This window comes from Podarcis pityusensis, assembly GCF_964106645.2.
Source record: "Podarcis pityusensis genome assembly, chromosome: 16".
NCBI lineage: Eukaryota > Metazoa > Chordata > Lepidosauria > Squamata > Lacertidae > Podarcis > Podarcis pityusensis.
This window is the reverse complement of record NC_138041.1, coordinates 11,368,360-11,392,754: the sequence shown is the minus strand read 5'-3', so window position 1 is coordinate 11,392,754 and position 24,395 is coordinate 11,368,360. Positions and strand designations below refer to the sequence as shown.

Below are 24,395 nucleotides of genomic sequence, written 5' to 3'. Positions count from 1 at the left end.
AGATTCAATCCTCTGCGTCTCCAAGAACATCTGGGAGAAGAGACCCCTGTCCGAAACACTGGAGAGTGTATACCGCTGCATGCTAGAGGGATCAGTGATGTGGCTCATTGCTGTGTAGCTTCATAGGTTTCTGTTATGTGCCTAGGTCCCCTTTCTACTGGGGGAAATTGCAGGGATTTAGGCCTCCCAATAGCTGAAGATGGAAATCGGCAGTTTCACTCGATGTGAAGGAGCAGGCGAGGCCTTGGAGTGGCAAAGAAGGCTTGTCATGTGGCACTGAGTGGAAAACGGAGACAATAAAACATTCTTTTTCCTTCAGCTTTCTGCCTCCCACATCACACATAGTTCAAGGTACTGCAGGGAGTGGAAGCTGCTTGTGTACCTGCTGTGCCTATTTAGAAAGGGGGGTGGTGAAGAGCCTGGAAGGAGGGGAGAAAAGTAGGTAGTGTGCATTGATGTCAGATTTCCAAATGAAAGGGAGATGCTGACACCGTACTGCAGCTCCCATGCGCCTGTACCACTACGCACATGAGGGGTGTGTGGGCCAGCATCCCCCACTCCTTAGCTGTGCTTTCCCCACACAACCTCATGCCTCTCCTCTTTAATTAAATTTCCTCCAAAGCAGCTGTAGCCTTCCACTCCAGAAAAGCAGCCGTCTTTTTAGAGAAACCCATGTGGGGGGGTTTACCTCCACAACCAGCACCACCCCTGCCACAGAGATGGTTCAGCCCCAGCCTTAAGTGGCTTGTTGGAGCATCCTCTAGGTACCAGTTCTATTTAATTAAGGTCCATCCTGGAAGAGGTGAGGAGAGTACTGGGGAGACACCAGGGTGGAGTCACCGCTTTGGTGGGGGGAAGGAAGCAGAAAGGTGCCTTGTGGAAAACACCCACGCCCTTTCCTCTACCCCCCCACCCTCAAGTCCAGGTGGGGAGAGAGGACCAGAGTCTTCCTCTCTACGCCAGATCATCTGAACACACCCAAGGCTGAGAAAAATCAACAACAGGCACCCACATTTACACCCCCATCTCTTCATTCCCAACAGGGATCCAAAATAAAGGTCTGTATTGGGGGAAATCTCCATCAACTTTGAGGTGGGGGGTGGAAGGCGGATCCTCACATGCAGGGAGGGAAGATTTGGATGTCTGGCATATGGAACCTCTCCCGGGCAGAGACCTAATGTTGATGGGCAAATGTTTAATGTATTTTTTTTTCTAACCAGCCAGGGATTTGAATGACCATTTCGCACTATTCTGACAGTGTGATAGATTTTCTTATTGTATGTATTGTGTGGCACACCGCCTTGTGGGAACTGCTAGTCTATAAATGCTTTTCTATATAAATAAAATGTGGCAAGAGGGTAGACAAAAGAAGGAGGGTGTGAGTAGCTGCCGTAGCTTTGTGTTTCCATGGTCTACGTTCCTTGGATTGCTTGGGTTGGGGGTGGGGAGTGGAGGAGAAGCAGATAGAAATAGAGGAAAGGGATTCTGGGCAGAGATTCCTTCCTCACAGCTATGCCAAGGGTACGGGAACCAACACAAATGTGAAATCATAGTGGGGGGGGGGCTTGAATTCTGATGCCAGCCTTTGGAACTGCCATTTGTTCATGCTTCATAACATCTCCCTGCCTGATACAGCTTTTCTGCACTCCCCACCCCTCGCTTTTATTTTTTTGCATCTAATAAGAAAAGAAAAGGGAAGGAAAGAGGTGAGGGTGGGGCAGCAATTTTTAAAAATAATAATAAAGGATTGGGTAGCGCTCATGGGGTGAGTATTTGTTCTCATGGAAGGTGGGCTGTAAAGGGAGGAAGTGAGATAATGGGGGGAGCTTCTTTGTCTTGAAAGGAAAAAAAAACTCATGTGGGGAAATTTGACCCTCATATAGCTTTCATTCACTGCAGGAATATAGGAAACCGCCTTATACCAAGTCAAACCATTGTTCCATCTGGCTCAGTACTGTCTACTCTGACTGGCAGTAGCTCTCCAGGGTTTCAGGCAGTGCACTGAAGCTATGGCCCAACTTGAGCTATGAACCTTCATTTTAATACATTAAGGAACATAGGAAGCTGCCATATATCATGTCAGATCACTGGTCCATCTTCTTCAGTATTGTCTACACTGACTGGCAGCGGCACTCCAGGATTTCAGGCATGGGTGGAGATGCTGGATACTGAACCTGGTTCCTTCTGCATGCAAAGCAGGGGCTTGCAACTGAGCTATGACCTGTCCCCAATACTCCTTGACACCTACTGTATACTTGGCATATAGGCTGATGCCCCAAAGGAAATATCTTAAATTGAGGACACGTGTGACTGAATGGAATGCTATCCTGGAGTGGATGGCTTAGGTTAGTGTTTCCCAGACTTGGGACTCTGGCTGTTTTTGGACTACAACTCCCATAAGCCCCAGCTAGCATGGCCAATGCTCAGAGTTGATGTGAGTTGAAGTCCAGGAACTTCTTGAGGGCAACAGGTTTCCCATATCTGGTTTAATGGATTTCCTCTCAGGATGAGCTGATGTGATGCCCTCCAGAAGGTACTGGACTACAGCTCTCATCATCCTTGTCCACTGGCCATGCTGGCTGGGGCTGATGGGACCTATAGTCTGACTACAAAGTCTGGAGAACATCCTGTTGGCTTTACAATCCACCTTACCACTAGCAGGGGTCCTTGTGTTTCCTATCTCAACAACCCCCTTGCAATGCCCTCTGCAGTCACTTCATTTGGCAGACTGCAAAACCTTTTTAAGAAAAGGAAAAATAAATGCATTGGTTGGCTACCAGGGCTGTTGAACACCAGGAAAGCAAACCCCAAGGCCTGAATTTTCTCCCCTATATTTTTGGGATCGGTGAGGGAAAGTACTGTTGCATTACTCCCAGAGACAGCCTGTGCTTCCCTTCTTGTCCTCAGGCCATTAAAAATACAACCACCAGATTCCTGGTTTTAGATCTTGGCTTAAATCAAGACTCCTTAGCCTGAGGGCTGTACCTCTCTTCCTCAGGCCAGGCCTAGGTTATTGCTAGAACTCCATCAGTCCCCATTGTCTTTAGCTGGGATGGGAACAGTCCCTGTCTGGGCCTAAGAAGTTGCTGCCAGCCAGGGTTGACTACACTTTTACAGACCTCCGATTTGACTCAGACCCCCGTCCGCACTATATATTTATAGCGCTTTTATACCACTGCAGACACAGCTCCCCCCAAAGAATCCTGGGAGCTGCCATTTGGTTAACAGTGTCAAAAGTTGATGGGAAACACCCCAACCTTTGATATTGTCATTGCAATACTGTGTGTTTTTTGTCTGTATGCTGCCTGGTGATATTTTATATGAAAGTGTGATTTATAAAGGAAGAAACAAAATGTTGCTGGACTACAACTCCCATCATCCCTGTCCATTGGCCATGTTGGCTGGGGCTGATGGGCATTGGAGTCCAAAAAAAATGTCTGGAGGGCAGTTAGTTCCCCTTGAAGCTTTGACCTTGAAAACAGGTCCAGGTTCAAGCTAACAGCTTCTTGTTTAAAAGAAGCCTTGACGGGGACTGGTCAAGTGCCAGGAGTTTGCAACACTGCTCCAGCCTTTATCAAGGTTAACCTGATGCACCACTTTCATGGCATCATCACCACTGGATCTTGCCGATTTCCCAATCATGCTCCCAGTGGCACAACATCCACTTTGCATGTGCATAAAATCCCAGATTCCCTGATCAGCATCTCCAGCTCGGGCTGGGACCGCCCCTTACCAGAAACCCTGGAAAGCCACTGCCAGTCAGTGTAGACATACTGTGCTAGATTGAGCAACGTCAATAAGTTCCATTGTTCAAAGTGTTTGCATTTCAAACTCTCCCCTGCCAACCCTGTATTTAACAAGCACTCACAGGAGGAAAACCAGGTGGTGTACTGTAGAGTATATAATTCCTCTGGATTATAAAAAGACTAATTGGAAATTAGGTGGGTGGCAATTTAAGGGTGGGCCTCCTTAGCTGTGGCACCTCATCTGTGAGCTGCAATTTGTTCAGGGGTGCGGAATTTTGTTAGGAGACACCCTTGTTCCCTTCCTAGAACTGTAATTCTCAGAGTTCACTGGTTAGGGTTGCCACATTTCCAAAGGTAAAAGCCTTGCCTAAGATCCAGAACAAAGCGCCACCTTTCAGAAATCCCTCCCAGACGTCAATTCCGCCTTTTAAATCATGGTAATGTCCGGGAAAATCCGTTTGATATAAATGGCAGAGGCTAAGGCCAATGAAGATCGTCATATACAGAACTGTCATGCACAGAATGGACAGGAATGGAAGGAAAAGAAGTACAGTATTATATGCTCACCTGAAGTTTTACAAAAGTATGTAAATGCTCTAGATACTGAGCCAGTGTGGTGTAGTGGTTAAGAGCGGTAGTCTCATAATCTGGTGAACCGGGTTTGCTTCCCTGCTCCTCCACATGCAGCTGCTGGGTGACCTTGGGCCAGTCACACTTCTCTGAAGTCTCTCAGCCCCACTCACCTCACAGAGTGTTTGTTGGGGGGGAGGAAGGGAAAGGAGAATGTTAGCCGCTTTGAGACTCCTTCGGGTAGTGATAAAGCGGGATATCAAATCCAAACTCTTCTTCTTCTTCTTCTTCTTCTTCTTCTTCTTCTTCTTCAACACGAATGGAAACAGCTAAGAGTACAGTTGACAATTAATGGATAATTTTGGGTAATGGATTGTAACTGGAGATAATGTAAAAGTGTTAACACAGTAATATTAGATGCTAAGGTCGCATCAACAACGGCGAGTGGGAAATCATTTAATTAAAAATTCATAAATTTGGTTTTGATTTGTAATAATCAGTGAAGATTGGGTTGAAATTTGGAAAATCAATTTTAAAAATTGGCCAAAAAAAAGTATGAGAAAATCTGGACGAATGGCAGCCCTAGATTGATTGTAACACTACTCTGAGAATTGTAGCTCCATGAGGATAATTGAGTCTCCTAACAACCATCAGCACCTTCAACAAGTTACAGTTCCCATGATTCTTTTGGGAAAGCCATGGATGTTTAAAGAGGTATTATAGTGCTTTAAATTAACGGTGTAGATGTGGTCTTTCATGTTATTCTACTGCCAGGCAAATAAATGTTTATTTGCACAGGATTTTAGCAGGTAACGTAGGGGCCCTTCCAGACGGCCTGTTTACTGAGGTTTCTTCCTAAACTGCTTTGCAGGGAGAAGAGATGATATATGCTATTTAACAAGCATTCACTCATCAGTGGGGAGATTAGACGATGTTGCCTCAAAGCAAGTGTCATTCTACTTATTCCAGTGTGTTTTCCCATTCCTTTCGTTATCACAAAAAGGCTGTTCTTTTCTGGAAGTGGGCTTATTGCCCAAGATCTCCCAAATCATCTATAAGTACACAACCTGGATTTGCTGTAATGTGAACTAATCTTGCCCAAAAACAGAGAGGGTCTCAAAATGCCCCCTAAATTTATGGTGTGATGTTTTCAACCTGTTGTGTTCCATTCTTATGCTGTTGCTCTGTTCAGGTGTTAATTTCCACGCAACTCTGTATTTTGTACTGGCAGTTTATCATGCATGTTGCAGGCTGGCCTGACAATGTTCACTGAAGGGTGGGCTAAAAGAATCCTTTATTTAAAAAATGACAAAAAATTGTCGGCCGCTTTACAGCCCCAGCTCATTCCAGATTAAGTTGTGACCAATCAAGACGCAAAAAAAGTGGGGAAGGGGGGATAGAGATAGCACTTTGGGTTAGACTGGACCAAAATTTCATCCAGGTCAGGATCCTGTTTCTCCAAGTGATGCCAGGAAGCTACCAAGCAGGGGCAGGGCAGCATACACACCATACATTTATAATATTTCCCCCCTCCCCTTCCCCCAAAAGAATCCTAGGTACAGTGGTACCTCAGGTTACATACGCTTCAGGTTACAGACTCCGCTAACCCAGAAATAGTACCTCGGGTTAAGAACTTTGCTTCAGGATGAGAACAGAAATTGTGCTCCAGCGGCGAAGCAGCAGCAGGAGGCCCCTTTAGCTAAAGTGGTGCTTCAGGTTAAGAACGGACCTCCAGAACGAATTAAGTACTTAACCCAAGGTACCACTGTACTGTAGTTCATTAAGGACGCTAGGAATTGTAGCTCTGTGAGAGGTAAACTACAGTTCCCATGATTCTTTGGGGGAAGACATGTGTTTCTAATGTATGGTATATACACAGCCCATACAGGCAATGGCCTCCTGCTGTTATTTGGTCCCATAACCTGGTATCCAGAGTGCCTCTGAACATGCAGGTTCCATTTAGCTACTAAATAGCCCTTGAGAGTCCTCATTTCCTTCATATATTTGACCAGTCCTCTTCTTTATATATAAAAAAACTCACCTAAAATAGGGTCCACAGTGACACCGTGTTTTTATAGTATCTTTTGCTCCATGATTTCTGTCGCAGAATCCTCATGAAGGGCGAAACTCCAGTAAACAGCACTATGAGTATTGGGCAGGCCCGGAAGATGGTGGAGCAACTGAAGATTGAGGCCAGCATGTGCAGGATAAAGGTAGGAAATAGGAAGAAGGGGGCCAAAAGGGCAGTAGATTACTGCTCCCCCCATTGGGGTCAGGTGTGACGCACGCGCTGCAGATGCTGTTGGACTCCAGCTCCCATCATCCCTGGCCATGCTGGCTGGCGCTGATGGGATTTGTAGTGCCAGCCACTCAAGGGCCACAGGTTCCTCACCCCATCTCATTTCTAGTAGTAGAGAATCTGCTTTGCATGAAGAATATCCTTGACGTCTCCAGGGAGGGCTGCGAACGTTCCCAGTCTGAAACCCTGGAGAGATGCTGCTAGTATTGGGCTAGATGGGGGAAATGACCTGGCATTCCAAATTTGGAAAATCAGTTTTAAAAATTCGCAAAAAAGAGAGGACCTGGTGTTTGTTTATGTAGCACTATCAGTACATGTGGAACCTTGCAGAGGAGGTGGGAACAGGTCCCTGCCCCAAGGAATTTACAATCTAAGGGTGGCAAGGGCCACAGTAGAGCAAGCCTGCTGGATCAGGCCAAATGCTTATCTGGTCCCGCATCCTGTTCTCGCAGTGGCCAACCAGATGCCCCAAAGCCCACAAGCAGGACTTAAGTTCAACAGTGATTTCCCCCACTTGCGATTTCCAGCAACTGGTCTTCAGAGACCTCCTGCGTCAGCCCCAAACCCATCTAGTCCAACATCCTGTCATGTATGGCAGGCGCCTTCTGCAGGCAGAGCAGCTGCTCAACCACTTTGCTTCGGAGCATCCATACAAGTTCGTGTGTGTGTGCTCAAGGAACATTGAATAAAATTACCCCTTTGTTATGTACTGAAGTTCTCACCCTGGGCCAGCAGGGGGATACTGTAGATAGTTAGGCAAATGAAGGATCGAAAGTGACGTTCAGTGATTGGATAGTTTTAGAAAGTTGTTACAGTAACGTGGTACTGGAGCTCTATATAAGCAGGCAGACTGAGCCCTTCAGCTCAGTTCTGTCCTGGCCTGTGAATAAACAAGAGCTGTTTGAAGAATCGCTGTGTCATCTGATATGTTCACCCACAACTTAACACCCTTGTAATTTTTGAAGAACATGAAGTCACTGCCCATTTGAGGAGGGTGAACAGCAGCTTGGGCAGATCTCTCCCCCCCCCCCCCCGAGTTCTGAATTGCTAGGAATGCAGCAAAGCTGCTTTCTGGTCACAACTGCAAGCAACACATGGCTTGCCCAGATGCACCCTCATGTGGCGAGAACGAGCTTTTACTGAGCTGTACAGTCAGAAAAGTCTCCTCAGTGGGAAAGTGGTAGATAAACACAATCGGTAACCAAACAAGCAAATAAATTTTTGAAAACATCAGCAGTAAAACACATGCCTGGCATGCAGAATGTACCAGATTTCGCAGCAGGGCATCTCCAGTTAAAAGGATGAAAGAGCCATCTCTGCACAAGATCCTATGAAAGCCACTGCTGGGCTAGATCAGGACGGGGGAACCTGTGGCTCTCCAAATGTTGCTGAACTCCCAACTCCAAACATCATCCCTGGCAACTGACCGTGCTTGCTGGGGCTGATGGGAGTTGTAGTCTAGCAATATATGGAGGGCACCTTTGTAGCCTTCTCTCCATTCATTTGTCCAATCCTCTTTTAAAGCCATCTAAGTTGGTGGCCCACACTGCCGCCTATGGGAGTGGGTTCCATAGTTGTTGAAGAAGTAACTTCTTTTAACTGTCCTGGGTCTTCCAACATTCATCTTCATTGGATGTCCCAAACTTCTACTGTTAGGTAAAGGTAAAGGGATCCCTGACCATTAGGTCCAGTCGTGGCCAACTCTGGGGTTGCGGCGCTCATCTCGCTCTATAGGCTGGGGGAGCCGGTGTTTGTCCGCAGACAGCTTCCGGGTCATGTGGCCAGCATGACTAAGCTGCTTCTGGCGAACCAGAGCAGCGCACGTTAACACCATTTACCTTCCCTCCGGAGTGGTACCTATTTATCTACTTGCACTTTGACGTGCTTTCGAACTGCTAGGTTGGCAGGAGCAGGGACCAAGCAACGGGAGCTCACCCTGTCACGGGGATTCAAACTGCCGATCTTCTGACCAGCAAGCCCTAGGCTCTGTGGTTTAACCCACAGCACCACCCGTGTCCCTTTAGTGTTACGAGGGAGGAAAGCTTCTCTCTATCCGTCTTCTCTGTGCCATGCATCCTTTTACAAACTGACATCATCAGAAGGCTGGAGTTTTCAACTCTCCCCCTTCCCTTGGCAGGTCTCCAAGGCTGCTGCAGACCTGATGACTTACTGCGATGCCCACGCCTGCGAGGACCCCCTCATCACCCCTGTGCCCACCTCCGAAAACCCGTTCCGAGAGAAAAAGTTCTTCTGTGCCCTCCTCTGAGCTATGTCTGTCTCCCCACCTCACCCCCTTGGGCCCAGGGGGGCATCTGGGCTGCTCAGATTTCCTTCTCTCCCCACGCCCCATCCTTCGCATCTTCCAGTCCCGGGACACCCTTATCACTGCTCAGTGTTGAATTGGGTTTGTGCAGGAGAAGGCTGCCATGTACCTCCAAGCCCAAGTCTTGGCTGTTTTGGGGAAGGGGTTGGCAGGGCAGTTGTGGAGGTTTCCACTTTCAAATTCCCCCCTCCACATCTTCCATTGCAAGGCTAACTACTCCATACACTTCAACCGAGCGCAATTCAAACTCTGCAAGTGATATGGATACAGCGCCCCCTCCTGTTTCCTTCTAAGTGGACCCTCCACAGTCAACACAGGGTGGGAGGAAGAAGGCAACCATTCTCCCCAAAACGAGACCTAGAGGTATTAACCGCCCCCTACTGTATGCCCAATCTATGGATGGTTTTGCTACAAACTGCCCCCTCCAGCTACCCACCACCTATTTCAACCAAGTCCTAATGGCTAGAGGGACTGAAAAGTTTCACCCTCCCCGCAAAAAAATTCTACCCAGGGGGGGAAAAGAGCGAAAGGTTTTGATTTCTTCCAACACGGGCCGAGGCGGTTTGTGCCACACACACCTGCCCAACTCACACTGTATCAGAGAGCACAGAAAGTAATAAAATTAACTGGAGCCACTCAAGCTGGGCCGGAGTGGTTTTGAGCTGGAGAGGTGGGGAGGGATCTGCTAAGGGGTCGGGGGAGACCTGTGGGCCCTGCAGCTGTTGTTGGACTCTTAGCTCCCGTCAGCCCCCAGCCTGAGCAGCCAATGCTAGCACAGGAAGTGGCCCTGTACTGGGTCGAACCCAGTGGTGGCTGGTGTCCATCGGGGCTGATGGGGTAGAAGGCAGGGGAGCCCAACAGGAGGTTCGACCAGAGACAATGGGAGGCAGAGCCAACTAACTCTGGATCGAGACAACAAAATCAAAAAGAAACTCTGGTATGCAAGGAGGAGGTATGGACGGACTCTTGGTTATCAGGGCTGCAAAACTCTGGCCCCAGGTTTGCCCAGGGCATGTGTGCAAGAGTGTGTCGAAAACTTGAAAAACGGAACCACCGGAAACTTGGGGAGTCCGAAATGTGTTCCTCTCCCACCTGCTGCCAATTGGTTTCAGGGTCTTCTTTGAGCTCGAGAATAAATGTAGTTAAAAACGACGACACTGAGGCTGCCCAAAGGGTCCCCCAGACTGGTGCCCTTCAGACATTGCTGGATCGCAAATCCCATCGCTGTCCCTTAACATCTGCCAAACTGGCTGGGTCTGGAGGCCAGCAATAGATGTTGAACTGCAACTTCCACCATCCCTGGGGCCTTTGGGCAGGGGGTGGGTGGGAGTCGGGAACCCAAAAGGTTTCAAGGGCACAAGAAGAGGCTGGCATCAAACTTAGGTTCACCATACAGGATGGGTGGGGAAACCTGTTCAGCTTAAGGGCTGCCTTGTCTTGCGGGGGCAGGGGGGACACATACCAGCAGTGGGTGGAGCCAGAGGCAAAGTGGGTGGAGCAATGTGGCTGTTTCTATAGAAACCTGCGTCTATCCTCCAACCAGACAAGGCATAATCGGAGCTCATGGACATATCCCATTTGGGCAAAAACACCTAAGAGTAGCACAAAGCCAGGCAGCTGAAAGGCGTGGGCTGAGGAAGAGTCCCACAAGCCAGACAGGCCCGGAGGGCCATTTATGGCCCACAGATCTGAGTTTGTCCGGCCTTTTCCTGCCAGGAAATGCTCCAGAGGTAGCAACATTTTGAGCTAGAAAAGTGTGTGTGTCGGGGGGCACGAACCCTTCAAAAAATAGAGCAGTCCCGGCTTGACGCTTCCTTCATGATTCAAACTGTTCATAAAATAAACCACTGTTCTTTATTGCTAGTTTCTGTGCACAGTGAAAATTGGCAGACACGACAATGCCCTGAAAATTAGAGCCCCCCGCTGGGGGCAAGGACGACACTGTGACAAAGGGAGCTTTCTAACACTCCCATGCACACACGCATAGACAGGAATACTTCATTGGGTTGGGAAGGTGTGGTTGTGCAAGTCTGTGCTGAGAACGCTTTGGTATCTAGTCTATTGGCCCCGTGAATCTCCACTTTTATAGTTGAAAAGAATAAAAAAGAATAGTCAGGATTCTAGTCCCTGTGAACACTCAAATGCAACCCTGGGCTTCCGAAGATTACAGGCAGTGCTCCGGCACGTCAACGCAAACCCCAAGCGCCGCTATCAGATGGGGAGGTTCGATTTGCATAGTTATGTCCAATCACAGAAGGCAGGGTGTTAAATGCTAAATCTTTTGGGAAATTCCCCATAAAACCAGGTGAAGAGAAAAGAGAGCAGGCAACGGCAATGTTATTGGACGGAAACGAGCTTATGCATTTCCCCTCTATCCTCCTCCATCATGGATGCAAAGAAGAGTCTGGAAACTTTTGCCCCTGCTTTTCGATGAGCCGCAGTTTGTTGTTTCACCTGAACAAAACTGAGTTAACACCTAGCTAGGGTTTAGGGTCCAGATGTCACGCTAAACTGTGGCTGATCAGAAACAACGAAAGAAGCAAAAGCTTCCGATCTCTGTGTGGCCACGCCAGAAGAGCGGACGGGAGAGACGAGGGCGTGCAGCCAAGGCTTGCTGCAGCTCTTCAGCGCTTGAGAAACCGTGGCTTGAATTTGGCCACCGTCTTCAGTGCAAGAGGACAGCAACAGGAATCCACACTCGGAGCGAACAGAAGTTAACTGTCCCATTTCTGGGAATTGCTTTCTGCTACGAGGGGATGCCCTACAATTTCGGGGGACTGTGTCCCTGCCCATCAGAAGACGAAGGAGTACTGAGGCTGCAAGATGCGGAACGGCAGCAGCCCCTATGAGAGAGAAGAGAAGAACGACCAGATGCAGAAGGGGAAAGTGGAGTGTGTGGCATTAACCAGCCTGGAAAGGAAAGGAAAGATCTCAGAGGCAGCAAGTCTCCATTACGCTGAGACTATAAGCCTCTGCAGTGGGCAAGGAGGTGAGGAGTGCTCTTAGCTGAGTGAAGGGGGTGGGAGGCTGGCCTATGGGGCAGGAAGATCCCCATATTTCCCATGTGCTGATTGGTCCGTGAACTGAGTATAGCGGTGACAAGGGGCAGTGCCTGTGGTTGCTGCCACCTCCTTCCAAGACGTTAGCTCCGCTCTGCTGCCATCCTCAGAAGAGCTTGATGATGGATCTGCGCGATTTCCCCACTCCAATCCACTTGACTGCAAAACAGGGGAAGGGGAGGGGGGTTGAGAGAGAAACACCTTTATTTATCCAAACAAGGTTTATATACCTCTGTGTGTGTGTGTGTGTGTGTGTGTGTGTGCGCGCACACACACACACACACACACACGTTAATCTTCAAAACCTCTAACTGGCCGACATAAAATATAAAACATACATTAATAGGACAGATGAAATCAGATGTTTAAAAACAAGTTGGCCATTCCCGCCCCCCCACAATAAAGGGTTGAAGCCAACGCTAATCCTGCTCAGATATATTGAAATTCACAGACATGGCTAACTGAGATCCATTAATTTCAATGGGTTTACTCCTGGGATAGAACCCATACATTAAGAAGTAAAATACGCGTCAAATTCACACGTCTGGGCAGCCTTGCTTAAGCAACAAACAGAAAGATTTCGGAAGGTGGAAACGCCACAGCGAAGGAGGTGCTTGCCTATCATCAATGGGCAGGGCGTTCCAAAGTGTGGGTGCTGGAGTAGTTCCATTTGCACGGGCCACAACTCACCTGGCACCCCCAGATAATCCTCGATGAAGCGGATGTAGCCCTGGGCCTCGGGGGGCAAATCACCAAAACTGCGGGCCTCCTCGGTGCTGCACCGCCAGCCGGGCAACACCTTGTATTCCACGGCCACTTTGTTGAGGAGCTCCTGGTTGGCTGTGGACGTCCGTGAAGGTGGGGGAAAGAGAAGCTCTTGTTAAATTTGGGTTTTCTGGTTATGCTCTAAGCCATCTCTGGGCATTCTTATTCATTACTAGCAACGTTGTACCCAGGGGTTGCTCAGAAGCTTGAAGAAACAAAAAAAATCAGTGCGATTTGGAAATCGGCAATTAAAATGAGCGCCATTCTGAAAGGTTCCTTGATCTCCGGAATCATCGTACAAAATCTGGTTGAAATCAGTGGGGTTTTGAATGCATGCATGCACTTGGAGACCTTTTATGGCACTGGGTTGCAGTCAGTGCTAGTCCTACTCATGAGGAAACCCATCATACGTAGATACAACCCACTGTAACCAAATATGGCATGGATGTTCCTGGGGTCAGGGAGCAAGTTTTCATCTACATTTGGATACAACTGGATGCCAATTTGAATGAAGATGGCAGGCTGAACCTTTCAGAACTGCACTTGTCTTTTGTTTATTTGAATTCCTGAACAACTCCAAGAATTAGGCTGTTATAGACTAGTATAAATACGGTAAATAAGTAACTGAGCATGCTGTCTCTGAAACTGAACATGCAGCTATAAGAGTCCTTGGTAGACCTTTTACCTCCATTAATTTGCCTAACTCTTCCTTAAAAGCTGTCCCAAGCCAGAGGTCATCTTGTGGCAGTGAGTTCCATAAGTTAACAATGACTTATGTGAAGCAGTCCCTCCCCTTGACAGTCTTTCTGAACCCACACTCTCAGAGAAACCTGTTTTTCTCTACAGCACGCTCTCCTAACCAGGGTCTCTCTAGCTGCTTTGGATTACAATTCCAATGAGCCCCAGCCAGCACTCCTGTGATGGGAATTGTAGTCCAAAACAGCTGGAGGGCACCAGCTGGGGGGCAAAGGCTGCTCTATGCAGACTCCAGGACACTGCTCACCACTTTCCTCCTGTCTTCTGAACGAAAGGACAAAACCCGTAAGGGCCTAAACCAGCCGTGGGGAGCCTGTGGCCCTCTGCATGTGGTTGGGACAACTCCCATCATCCCTCGACCATGCTGGCTGAGGCTGATGGGAGCCAGAGTCCAGCTACATCTGAAGGACTGCAGGTCCCCTGTTTGAGGCCTAAACTGTGAAGGCTAAAACAGCCTCCCTCCCATTGCTGACTGGCCTACAGGCTAGGCCATGGGTAGGCAACCTAAGGCCCGTGGGCCAGATGCGGCCCAATCGCCTTCTCAATCCGGCCCGCAGACGGTCCGGGAATCAGCGTGTTTTTACATGAGGAGAATGTGTCCTTTTATTTAAAATGCATCTCTGGGTTATTTGTGGGGCATAGGAATTCATTCATATGTTTTTTTCAAAATATAGTCCGGTCCTCCACAAGGTCTGAGGGAGAGTGGACCGGCCCCCTGCTGAAAATGTTTGCTGACCCCTGGGCTAGGCCCACAGCATCACCTGGGAAGTAAGGAATGCGTTTCTCATTCAGCCGGTACTCCACGCCCACTCTGATCTCCTCAAAGGTGTCCAGGATGTCCAGCTTGGTCACAGCTAGGCTGTGGAGCAGAGCAGAGGGCAACGGTTACAGGGTTATGAACAGCTTTCCAATCACAACAGGGGCAGGCAATGCCTGTTTTGTCACTGAAAGCCCCATATGGGTGGAAGGCCAGGGGGCTGTGTGGCTATGGGCGGGGACCGGGGTGGAAGTTGGGTCATTCACACATAGCCATTAGCACACATGGATGTGTTAGGCGTTCGACCCTCGCTGTGCGAATGGTGCGTGGGGTGGGGGCAAGAATCTGGCGGTCATACCGAAGGCATCAGAGGACCACATGTGTCCAACAGGCTACTCACGTGCATCTTAAAATGAGCTTCTTCAGTTTTGGATTCCAGTGACACACTACAAAAAGTATAAACTCCTCTAGAACCAGGGCTGGGCGATATCCTGTTTTAAAGCCATCCAAGCTGGTAGCCATCATTGCCTCCTGAGGCAGTGAGTTCCATAGTTTAATCATGCGCTATATGAAGAAGAGGGACGTGGGTTGCGCTGTGGGTTAAACCACAGAGCCTAGGACTTGCCGATCAGAAGATCGGCGGTTTGGTTTGAATCCCCGCGACAGGGTGAGCTCCTGTTCTTCAGTCCCTGCTCCTGCCAACCTAGCAGTTCGAAAGCACGTCAAAGTGCAAGTAGATCAATAGGTACTGCTCCGGCGGGAAGGTAAACGGCGTTTCTGTGCGCTGCTCTGGTTCGCCAGAAGCGGCTTAGTCATGCTGGCCACATGACTCAGAAGCTGTACGCCGGCTCCCTCGGCCAATAAAGCGAGATGAGCGCCGCAACCCTAGAGTCGGCCACGACTGGACCTAATGGTCAGGGGTCCCTTTACCTTTACCTATATGAAGAAAAGCTTTGTTTTATTTGTCCTGAAACTTCCAACATTTAGCTTTGCTGGGTGTCCCCGAGTTCTAGTGTTGAGAGAGAGAGGCTTACGCGCTAAATCCATTGATCATGTGGGCGTATTTCACCAGCACGAGGTCCAGCCAGCCGCAACGGCGCTTCCGGCCTGTGGTGACGCCAAATTCTCGCCCCCGCGACTGCAGCTCCTCGCCGATCTCCTGGAAGACGGCAGAAAAGCCGAGTCATCAAACCACTCATGGGTAACCCAGTCTCCCCTTCCTCTGCAAAGTCTCACTCCTGTTCTGCCCCCCACAGCCCCTCAGGGAAAGACTCACATTGTCCTGTTCAGTGGGGAAGGTCCCAACTCCGACACGGGTGGTGTAGGCCTTCACCACGCCGTACACCTTGCCGATGTAATGTGGGGGGATGCCGAGGCCGGTGCAGACCCCTCCCACGGTGCAATTGGAGGATGTCACAAATGGGTAGGTACCTAATGGGGAGAGGAGAATCTTCACAACGTCGCTGAGCCAATTGCGGCCTGTAAGCAGTGCACAGAACCGGCGCATTGTCCCCAATGAATGCCACTTTTGCAACATACATTTAAAGCACTATAGTTCCCCAAGAGACATCACCTTGCCAACAAAGGTCCGTATAGTAAAAGCTATGGTTTTCCCAGTAGCGATGTATGGAAGTGAGAGCTGGACCCTAAAGAAGGCTGATTGCCGAAGAATGGATGCTTTTGAATTCTGGTGCTGGAGGAGACTCTTGAGAGTCCCATGGACTGCAAGATCAAACCTATCCATTCTTAAGGAAATCAGCCCTGAGTGCTCACTGGAAGGACAGATCGTGAAGCTGAGGCTCCAGTACTTTGGCCACCTCATGAGAAGAGAAGACTCCCTGGAAAAGACCCTGATGTTGGGAAAGATTGAGGGCACAGGGAGAAGGGGACGACAGAGGACGAGATGGATGGACAGTGTTCTCGAAGCTACCAGTATGAGTTTGACTAAACTACGGGAGGCAGTGGAAGATAGGAGTGCCTGGCATGCTCTGGTCCATGGGGTCACGAAGAGTCGGACACGACTAAATGACTAAACAACAACAACAAGTTCCCCCAAAATAATTCTGGGAGTTGTGGTTTTTAAGGGTGCTGAGAGTTGTTAGGAAGCCCCTATTTCCTCACAAATTTAACGAGCAACCCCTCTTCCCGGGGACCTCTGGGAATCATAGCTCTGCGAGGCACTGGCATAGTGTGGGTTGCCAGTGCCCGGGGCTACACCAAGGCGGTGGGTGGGAGGGAAATGGAGTATGCCTGCCTAACAGCGTTTGTATCACCAACAGCTGCAGAGATAAGAAAAGAAGAGTCATTTCATTGTCTGGAGAGGTGCTGAAATTTTGCACCCCCTAACAATTTTGCACCTGCGGCAACCGCCCTGGTGCCATCCTTCCCGCCCCCGCAGGCTATGCCACCGCTGTGAGGGAATAAAGGGTCTCCTGCATTCCAAGTGTTAAAATGAGGATGCTTACCAAAATCGATGTCTAAGAGTGCAGCGTTTGCTCCTTCGACCAAGATCTTCTTGGGTGGGCCATGCAGGGCTTTGTACATGAAATAAACACCGTCCTTCACCAGTGGGCGGATTCTCTCGGCATAAATCTGTCGGGTTTTGATTTTTAAAAAATGAGTTGCAGTTTTGGGCTCAGTCCAAGAAAGTTTAAGTCATGGGTAGGCAAACTAAGGCCCAGGGGCCGGATCCGGCCCAATCACCTTCTAAATCCAGCCCGCAGACAGTCCGGGAATCAGCGTGTTTTTACAGGAATAGAATATGTCCTTTTATTTAAAATGCACCTCTGGGTTATTTGTGGGGCATAGGAATTTGTTCATATTTCCCCCCCCCCCCCCAAAATATACTCCTGCTGCCTACAAGGTCTGAGGGAGAGTGGACCGGCCCCCTGCTGAAAAAGTTTGCTGACCCCTGGTCTAAGTCTAACAAAGTCTGAGTCATGCACGCAACACTCAGCAAGGATGGTGCCTGCCTAATCTCTATAGGGAGGGAGTTCCACAGGTTTGGGCCCATTGCATTGATGGCACGGCTTCTAGTAGTTACAAGCAGTGCCTGTAAGCCACAGGGGGTGCACCAGCAGAGACAACCCCAGAGACCTCAGTCATCAGGTCAGGATATAAGGGGTCAGGTGGTCCTTAAGATATCTTAGACCCAAGCTACTAAGCACCTTGTAGGTTAACCTGGCTCAGTAACACACAGGCAGCCAGGGCAAGCTTTTAAGCAACTGAGTCAATACGCTGTCAGTCTAGCTGCAATATTTTGCATGAGATGGAGCTTTTGGACCAGGTTTAAGGGTAGCTCCACGTAGAGCCCAATGCAATAATCATGAATCACTGCAGGCAGGCTTTCCCAGTAGTCACGGACCTACCCCCACCCCAATAATCACCTTCAATTGCTGCAGCTCAGCCTCCGTGTCAATGTTGAGAGCTGGGTATGTTGTTTTGTATTGCTGGGCCAGGACCCTGAATCTAAGAGAGGGAGAGAGATTGCTGCTGAGTCAGTTGCACTCCCCACCGATCGCCATTGTCATTTATTTGCAAGCTACCTTTCCAACATTAAACCATGCTCGAGGCGGCTTATAACACCAAAAACAACATGCTGTAGGCCGTACACCGCCTTGCCATTATTTTATGATTGAAAACAATATGAAAAACAACTTAGAACAACTTAAAGACAATAGACAAATGAAAACTTCTCAGCGGATTTACGACGCAGTTAAGCAATCCTCACCGGTAATTTACAATGATGCCTAAAAATAATCTTTTCCACCCATCAACTCACTTCTTGGAAAACTCGTTAAAATCCGCCAGGAGGTCACAGATGCGCAGGCCAGTTCGGGAGGCCTTGGAGGAGTAGGCTGGACCAATCCCTTTCTTGGTGGTGCCAAGGCTGAAAAAAAAGTAACCAGAGGGGCACAATACTTTTCACAGGAGCAACCAGTATAAGCCGCAAGAATGAACCGCCCCCCCCCATCGTGACCAGTTCTAACTTTGATTTTGTAAATATACATTAGGAGCCAATTTGTTTCTCAACATCATTGTTTATCTTTGTGCTGATGGGGGCTTTGTGTGCGGCATCCCTGGCTGTGCCTGAAGACTGCAGGAGTCGCCAACCTTTCTGGGCCAGTGGGCGCATTTGGGATTTTGAGAGAGTGCCATTGGTGCCAGTCACAAAATGTGGCATAATGTAAAATAGCTGCCACAGGGTTTGACATAACACAAAATGGCTGCTGTGGGCATGTGGCGTAACACAAAATGGCTGCCGTGGAAGTGTGGCATCACGCAAAATGGCTGCTGTGGGGTGTGGCCAAAAAAGGAACAGGGCAGCAAACCTGTGTAGGCACGCCTCCCATTCATAGGAAAAATGCAGCTACAATAGCCACACTCATACAAAGACAGAAGCTCTTTGCACCTCTCCTTTATTCAGAATGGCATACAATGAAATGTGGGGATGTTTAAGGGTAGGAGATGTTCTATGTAGGGGAGACTGAGCGACTACAAACAGGAACTGAGCAGTAAGGGCAAAATGTCTCTCGAATGTTGTGGATTTTAGAGACATTTTGTGGATGCCACAAGAGGTACTGGAGGACACAAGTGGGCGACCTCCGATGAAGAGTGTGGGTTTTGTACGGGAGAACATGGCATTCCATGTGCAAACATTGGGGAGGACTATAGCTCAGCGGCAAAGCATCTGCCTGAAATCCTGGACAGTTGCTCCCAGTGTCAGTGAAGGCAATTCTCAGCTAGAGACAGTTCCCCATGTTCCTGTGTGTATGTTTGCATTTTATAACAGTTGGCTCAGCTTATCTGGGGTTGGGAGAGAGCTGTGTATTGAAGATGAGGGAGCAGCAGATTTCTATGGAGCAAAATGGAAGCAAACTTTGGTCAAGGAACTCTGGTTCAAGGTTTAAACAGGCCTGGGATGCCTTGTTCTGAGGGAAGAAATGTCTATGACTGTGTAGGCTCCGGAATGGGGGAAGAAGAAATGCTGACTAGGCCTTAGTTGAGCTGAGATCACGTACCACTGGGAAGAATACATGATCTGTTTCTCCTTGGGCACAGAAGGTCTGAATGACCTTCACGATGCTCAAGAATACCTCAGTCCCCAAAACAACGGAAAACTATTCCTGCAGGTTTCTACCACCAGGCTTGTCATTTGTCAGTACAAAGATGAATCTCAGTGAGCAAAGAGAAGGTGACAAGTGAAAAGATTGAATCAGGAAAATGGGGAGACGTAGATGGATAAAAATGAGATGGCACCTCAGTTGTTACAGCTCACATCTGCACCTCCTGTGCTTAATTTTACTTTTATATAGCTTCAGTTTTGCTGGTAAATATTTGCTTTAGAGCTCAACTGGCCTTTTTCCTATTTTCTTTGAGAGTAAAAGGGATTTCCTGTTTTGAGTGTGTCCCTCCTTCAGATTTTGCAGCTACTCCTTGCCTTTTCCCCCCTAAGACAGCCTTTTAGGGGGGCTCATGAACAGTTTTTGTCACATACACATCACACATTTAATGTGCGGAAGGCAGGGAGGCTAAACAGTGACTGGAACCACAACCGATGACAGGTGGAGCCAGAGCTAGCAAAAGGCAGCACCAGCTAATTCTAGTTTTGTCCCCCATCTTTCTCTTCCTCCCTCCTGAGTTTTACAAGGGGCAATGTGGAGACTCAGGAGGAGGAGGAACCTGATAGGTGGTCCTGCCCCCCGGGCTGGTTTTAGGTAAGAACAGAGGGTTGGCTGGGGGCAGACAGGTCGGTGGGGCAGCACCCCATATGCCTTAATGGACAAGCCTCCACTAACATCAAGCTACAGGAGAGGATGAGAGATGGGACTTCAGGGCCTCTGCTCTGAAAGACCAGCGACTTTTGACTCTACCTGTCTTGAAATCTTTCCTTTCCAGCTGGTCATTATAAGAACTCCGTAACTAAGAAATAATGTATTGAGTTTGCTTTCCTTCCTCCCAAGCTCTTTTCCTTTCATGTTTTGTCTTTTAGATTGCAAGATGAGAGCAGGGACTGTCTTTTTTCAATTGGATCTGTAAAACTACTCTGGGGGCCCTTTTAGCTGAAAAGCAGGGTAACGCTGCTTTAAATAAATAAATAGGGTTAAGTCTCAAGCCCATGCTAGATCTGTGGTAAAGCTCAAATGCATATGCGATAACAAGAGACCTTTGCAACAGCACTATTACCAAATACCAGTGTGGCAAAGGGTCACTGTTTATTTAAAGCAAGGATGGGGGACCTGTGGTTCTGCAGATGTTGCTGGACTCCAACTCCCATCAGCCCTGGCTATTGGCATTGATGCCTTAGGCTTATGGGACTACAACTCCCATTATCCCTGACTATGAGCTGTGTTGCCTAGTGTTGATGGAAGTTGGAGGCCAAAGGATCTGCAGTCCTGCCCTAAAGGACAGAGCGCCCACAGAGACAGAAAAAGACTGTGCACCCCTTGCCCAACATGCATGCCCATGCCTACCCTGGGCCCCAGCAACCGATGCTACGCCACTGAGCCACACCCCCAGCACCCCACTTACTTCTTGCCACCCTGCAGCTGCCTTTGCTGTTCCTGGATTCCATCCACAGCCTGGTGGAAGTTGAACACTGAGGAAGACGCAAGATGACAAATATGTCGGTCTCTTTCTAACTGTTATTTCACTCCCACCACCAAATTCCTCCCAGGACACTCACCCAGATGAGCACGGTCAGAAATCACCGTCCGAGACTCCCAGCCTTCTAGCCCTGTGGAAACAGAACACTTGTGGCTTTTAAACATTTCCATCTCTTAGCTCAACAGGGCTTTCTATTAGTGGACTTTCCATTAGTCCACAATGGAAAGCCACATATAAAAGGGACAAAGGTGTGGGCTGTACCCTAGCCATGCAGCACGATGCACACACACTTTTTCCTTTTCATTTCCCTTCTTTAGATCAGGCGTGGAGAATCTCACGTTGTTGTGTGGGGGGTGTCACTCACCTGACCCTTTCTTAAGATTCTTCTCAGCTTCCTCAAAGAGTCCTGGCAAGTGGATGACAACACCGTTCCCTGAAAGGGAAGACAACCTCTCATTTATTTACTTAAATGGTTCATATGCCTCTCGATTCATTTGAAAATCTCAAGGCAGTTTTACAACCGAAATTATACCGACAAATAAAGCATTACAAAAGACCCAAATTAAACATTTCAGGCCCAGGTCAAATGTAAAATACACACTTAAAAAAAGCACAATGGACAGGAAAACAAAATGTTCTCCTGAAGATAAAAACATAGCACTGACAGAGTGATCTCCTTAGCGCTATTTTGAATTCCCCCCAATATGAGTATCTAACGTGATAGATGTGCCGTCTCCTTTCTTCAGCCACAAATACACACAAATGCCACCGGCTACCTGAATGAAGCTTGCAGACCACAGTTTGGGAACCCAAATTGATCTAGAGCAATACAGTGTCCCACAAAGAACAACAGAGCCACCCCCTTCCCATCTCTCTCCCAGATAGGGCTATACTTTATGCTGGTTCAGTCTCCCATGCTGAGTGGTGTCCAGCAACTTTTAAATACACATAATCTGAACCCCAAGCACTCAAGTGGAAAGAAGGGTTGGGTTCTGGGGGGAAATCCCTGTCTAGGGACACAAAGAGAAACAGGAGAACTGCAGAAGAAGAATATCCATTGCGGGGAAGGGAAAGAGTCTATGCAGGGTCAGAAGCCACCCATTTGGTCACAGCAGGGATTTGAACACACATCCCCAAATCTGCCCCCTCACTGCCCCTGATTTGGCTGCCTGTCACAATCGTGGCAAGCACACAAGAATCCTTACCAATGAACGACGTGGCATTGTGATTGATAACCCCACTGGGCAAAAGGTGGAAATCGTATTCAACCGAATCCACCACAACAGTATGGCCTGCATTGTTGCCACCCTGCAGAGACACACATTGTTACACAAAACAGCAAAACTTAATTGGCGATGTTTTAAATTTGTTAACAGCCTATAGGGTATGGTTAATTGGGAGGCAACTAAACAATCCACTTTTGAAGAGTATGTTTTTTGAAAAGTGATCTATAAATGCTTACAGAAACACACACACAAACCGCAACAGAACAGAACTGGGTTATGTTGTTATAGGAGGGAGATTTGTTTATTTTGGTAGCAAAATGAAATAGAAATATTTCAGGGTTTTGAAGGGCTATCACAACATAGATGGACCAAACTGATTTTCTACTGCTCCAAAGTTAGGGATGAGAAACCTGCGGCTCTACATGTACTGCTGGACTACAGCTCCAGAACCTGTGACAACTGATTATGTTGGCTGGGTCTGATAGGAAAGAGTCCAGTGTCCCTGCTCTAGGATAAGGCAGACAACCTTTGGCTCTCCAGATGTTGCTGAACCACAGCTCCCATCAGCCCCATTCAGCACAGCCAACAGTAATGGGTCCTGTTTGTTAACAGCATCTGGAGGGCCAAAGGTTCCCCACCCCTGGAGTGAGACCAGGTTCAAATTACAAGAAAGGACATTTGAACTAAACTTTAGGGAGAACTTCCTGACATTACAAAGCCTTGGAAAGTGGTGGTCTATCCTTCATGGCAGAAACCGGGTGTCCACCTATCAGGAATGCTTCAGGCAGATCGTTTTAAGCTCATAAAACGAATCCTAGTTTACCCCTCAAAGAGCTACAATCCCCAGCACCCTTAAACAAAAACAGTCCCCAGGATTTTTCTTGGGTGTGTGCTTTAAATGTATAGTGTGTGGATCTGCCCCAGATCACTTCTGAGGACCCTCCATCCAACTTTAGGATCCTAAACCGGGGTCGTGGAGGGAAGGCTGCGTCCCTCCAGGTGTTGCTGGACTCCAGCTCCCGTCATCCCCAACCGCTGGCGTTGCTGGCTGGGGCTGATGGGAGTTGGAGTCCAACAACACCTGGAGAGCCCCAGGCTTGCCACCCCTGTCCTAAGCAAGACCCCCAACACCCCCCACCCCCATTGCCCTCGCAGGCTCTCTTCTCGTGTCTCACCTGGCACCTGCAGACGAGGTCCGCGTCGAGGCTGAGGAGGTCGACCACCTTGCCTTTCCCCTCGTCCCCCCACTGCGCCCCCAGCACCACCGTCACGCGGTTCCCCTGGGGCCCGGACCCGGAGGGAGCTGGGGCCGCCCCAAGCCGGGGCCGCTTCTCCTCTGGCCCGTCCCCACCTCCGCCTCCATTCAGCAAGCTCCCAGGGGTCGCCGCGCTCTCGGTCCCCGCCATGTGCAGAAGCAGCAGCAGCAGAAGTAGCGGCAAAAGGAGAGGAGACGGAAGCCAATCCTAACATGGCGCCGCCCTAGGTGGCCTCAGCGCCAGCACCCAACATGGCGGAGGAAGGCGTAACGACCCACCATGGCCCCGCTCCGCTATAATGAAAATGAGCCCATAGAGATACGAAAAGAAGGGAAAAATAGAGGGGGGGGAGAGCCTGTGAGCCGTTAGGACTGCGACTCCCATCAGCCCCAGCCAAGAGGGCCAGCGGTCAGGGATTATGGGAGTTGGAGTCTAAAGTAACAAGATGGCGCTTCCTAGTTTTTTTTTATTCTCCTCGTCCTTGTATTATAAAATATAACTGAAAGTAATAATAAAACTATTATTGATTGATTAATCATAAGCCTCCTCCCCTCACCCTAAGGTTCCAGAGCGGGTTACAATGAAAGCAAAACATTAAATACAGTTTAAAACCATTTATGAAAATTCTCTTCTGCAGGTCTCCTAGCCAAAATTCCCGCGAGCTAAGATGGCGGCGTCCGGGGCAACCTCAGCGCCAGCACCCACGATGGCGGCCACTCCCGCTTCTCAAGAACATCACTGAAGAGCCCGTCAAAGCAACAGGAGGCCTTCTTAAGTCAAGCTCAGCGCCAGCATCCGATATGGCGGCGTTAGGATTTAAGACTCGACAAGAGCTCGAGGCTAATTTTCAGACAGGCAATGGCAGCTTTCCACTTCCACAGAACTTTTGCCTCAGGCGAGCTTGAAAGCCACTTCACTCTAATTTAATTGCTATTTAATCGCATTTATTGTGTACCTTGCTGCTGCATTATTAACTTCCATAGCATTGGTTTGTTAAATGTTTCTTGAAATGACAACCTATTTTGAATGTGG

General features: G+C 48.7%; 2 protein-coding genes and 1 long non-coding RNA gene across 3 annotated transcripts in view; 2 read left to right on the top strand and 1 right to left on the bottom strand.

The window, feature by feature from the left end:
* The window catches only part of LOC308465224, a 192,006-nt gene that overhangs the window by 67,463 nt on the left and 100,148 nt on the right, over positions 1 to 24,395 (top strand). The window lies entirely within an intron of this gene.
* Positions 626 to 9,578, top strand: GNG3 (G protein subunit gamma 3). Its single transcript, XM_080985430.1, has 3 exons — positions 626 to 1,058; positions 6,424 to 6,529; positions 8,753 to 9,578. Exons 2-3 carry the CDS (start codon positions 6,431 to 6,433, stop codon positions 8,879 to 8,881), a joined length of 228 nt encoding a protein of 75 aa, XP_080841556.1. The 5' UTR covers positions 626 to 1,058; positions 6,424 to 6,430; the 3' UTR covers positions 8,882 to 9,578.
* On the bottom strand, positions 10,774 to 23,530 carry LOC308464966 (adenylosuccinate synthetase isozyme 2-like). The gene is made up of 13 exons (XM_080984712.1): positions 23,283 to 23,530; positions 22,087 to 22,189; positions 21,246 to 21,314; positions 20,961 to 21,011; positions 20,807 to 20,873; positions 18,057 to 18,164; positions 17,662 to 17,743; positions 16,741 to 16,867; positions 15,552 to 15,706; positions 15,310 to 15,434; positions 14,280 to 14,377; positions 12,688 to 12,837; positions 10,774 to 12,156 (listed from the first exon to the last, which is right to left on the bottom strand). The coding sequence occupies exons 1-13, from the start codon at positions 23,511 to 23,513 to the stop codon at positions 12,104 to 12,106; spliced, it is 1,419 nt and encodes a 472-aa protein (XP_080840838.1). The 5' UTR covers positions 23,514 to 23,530; the 3' UTR covers positions 10,774 to 12,103.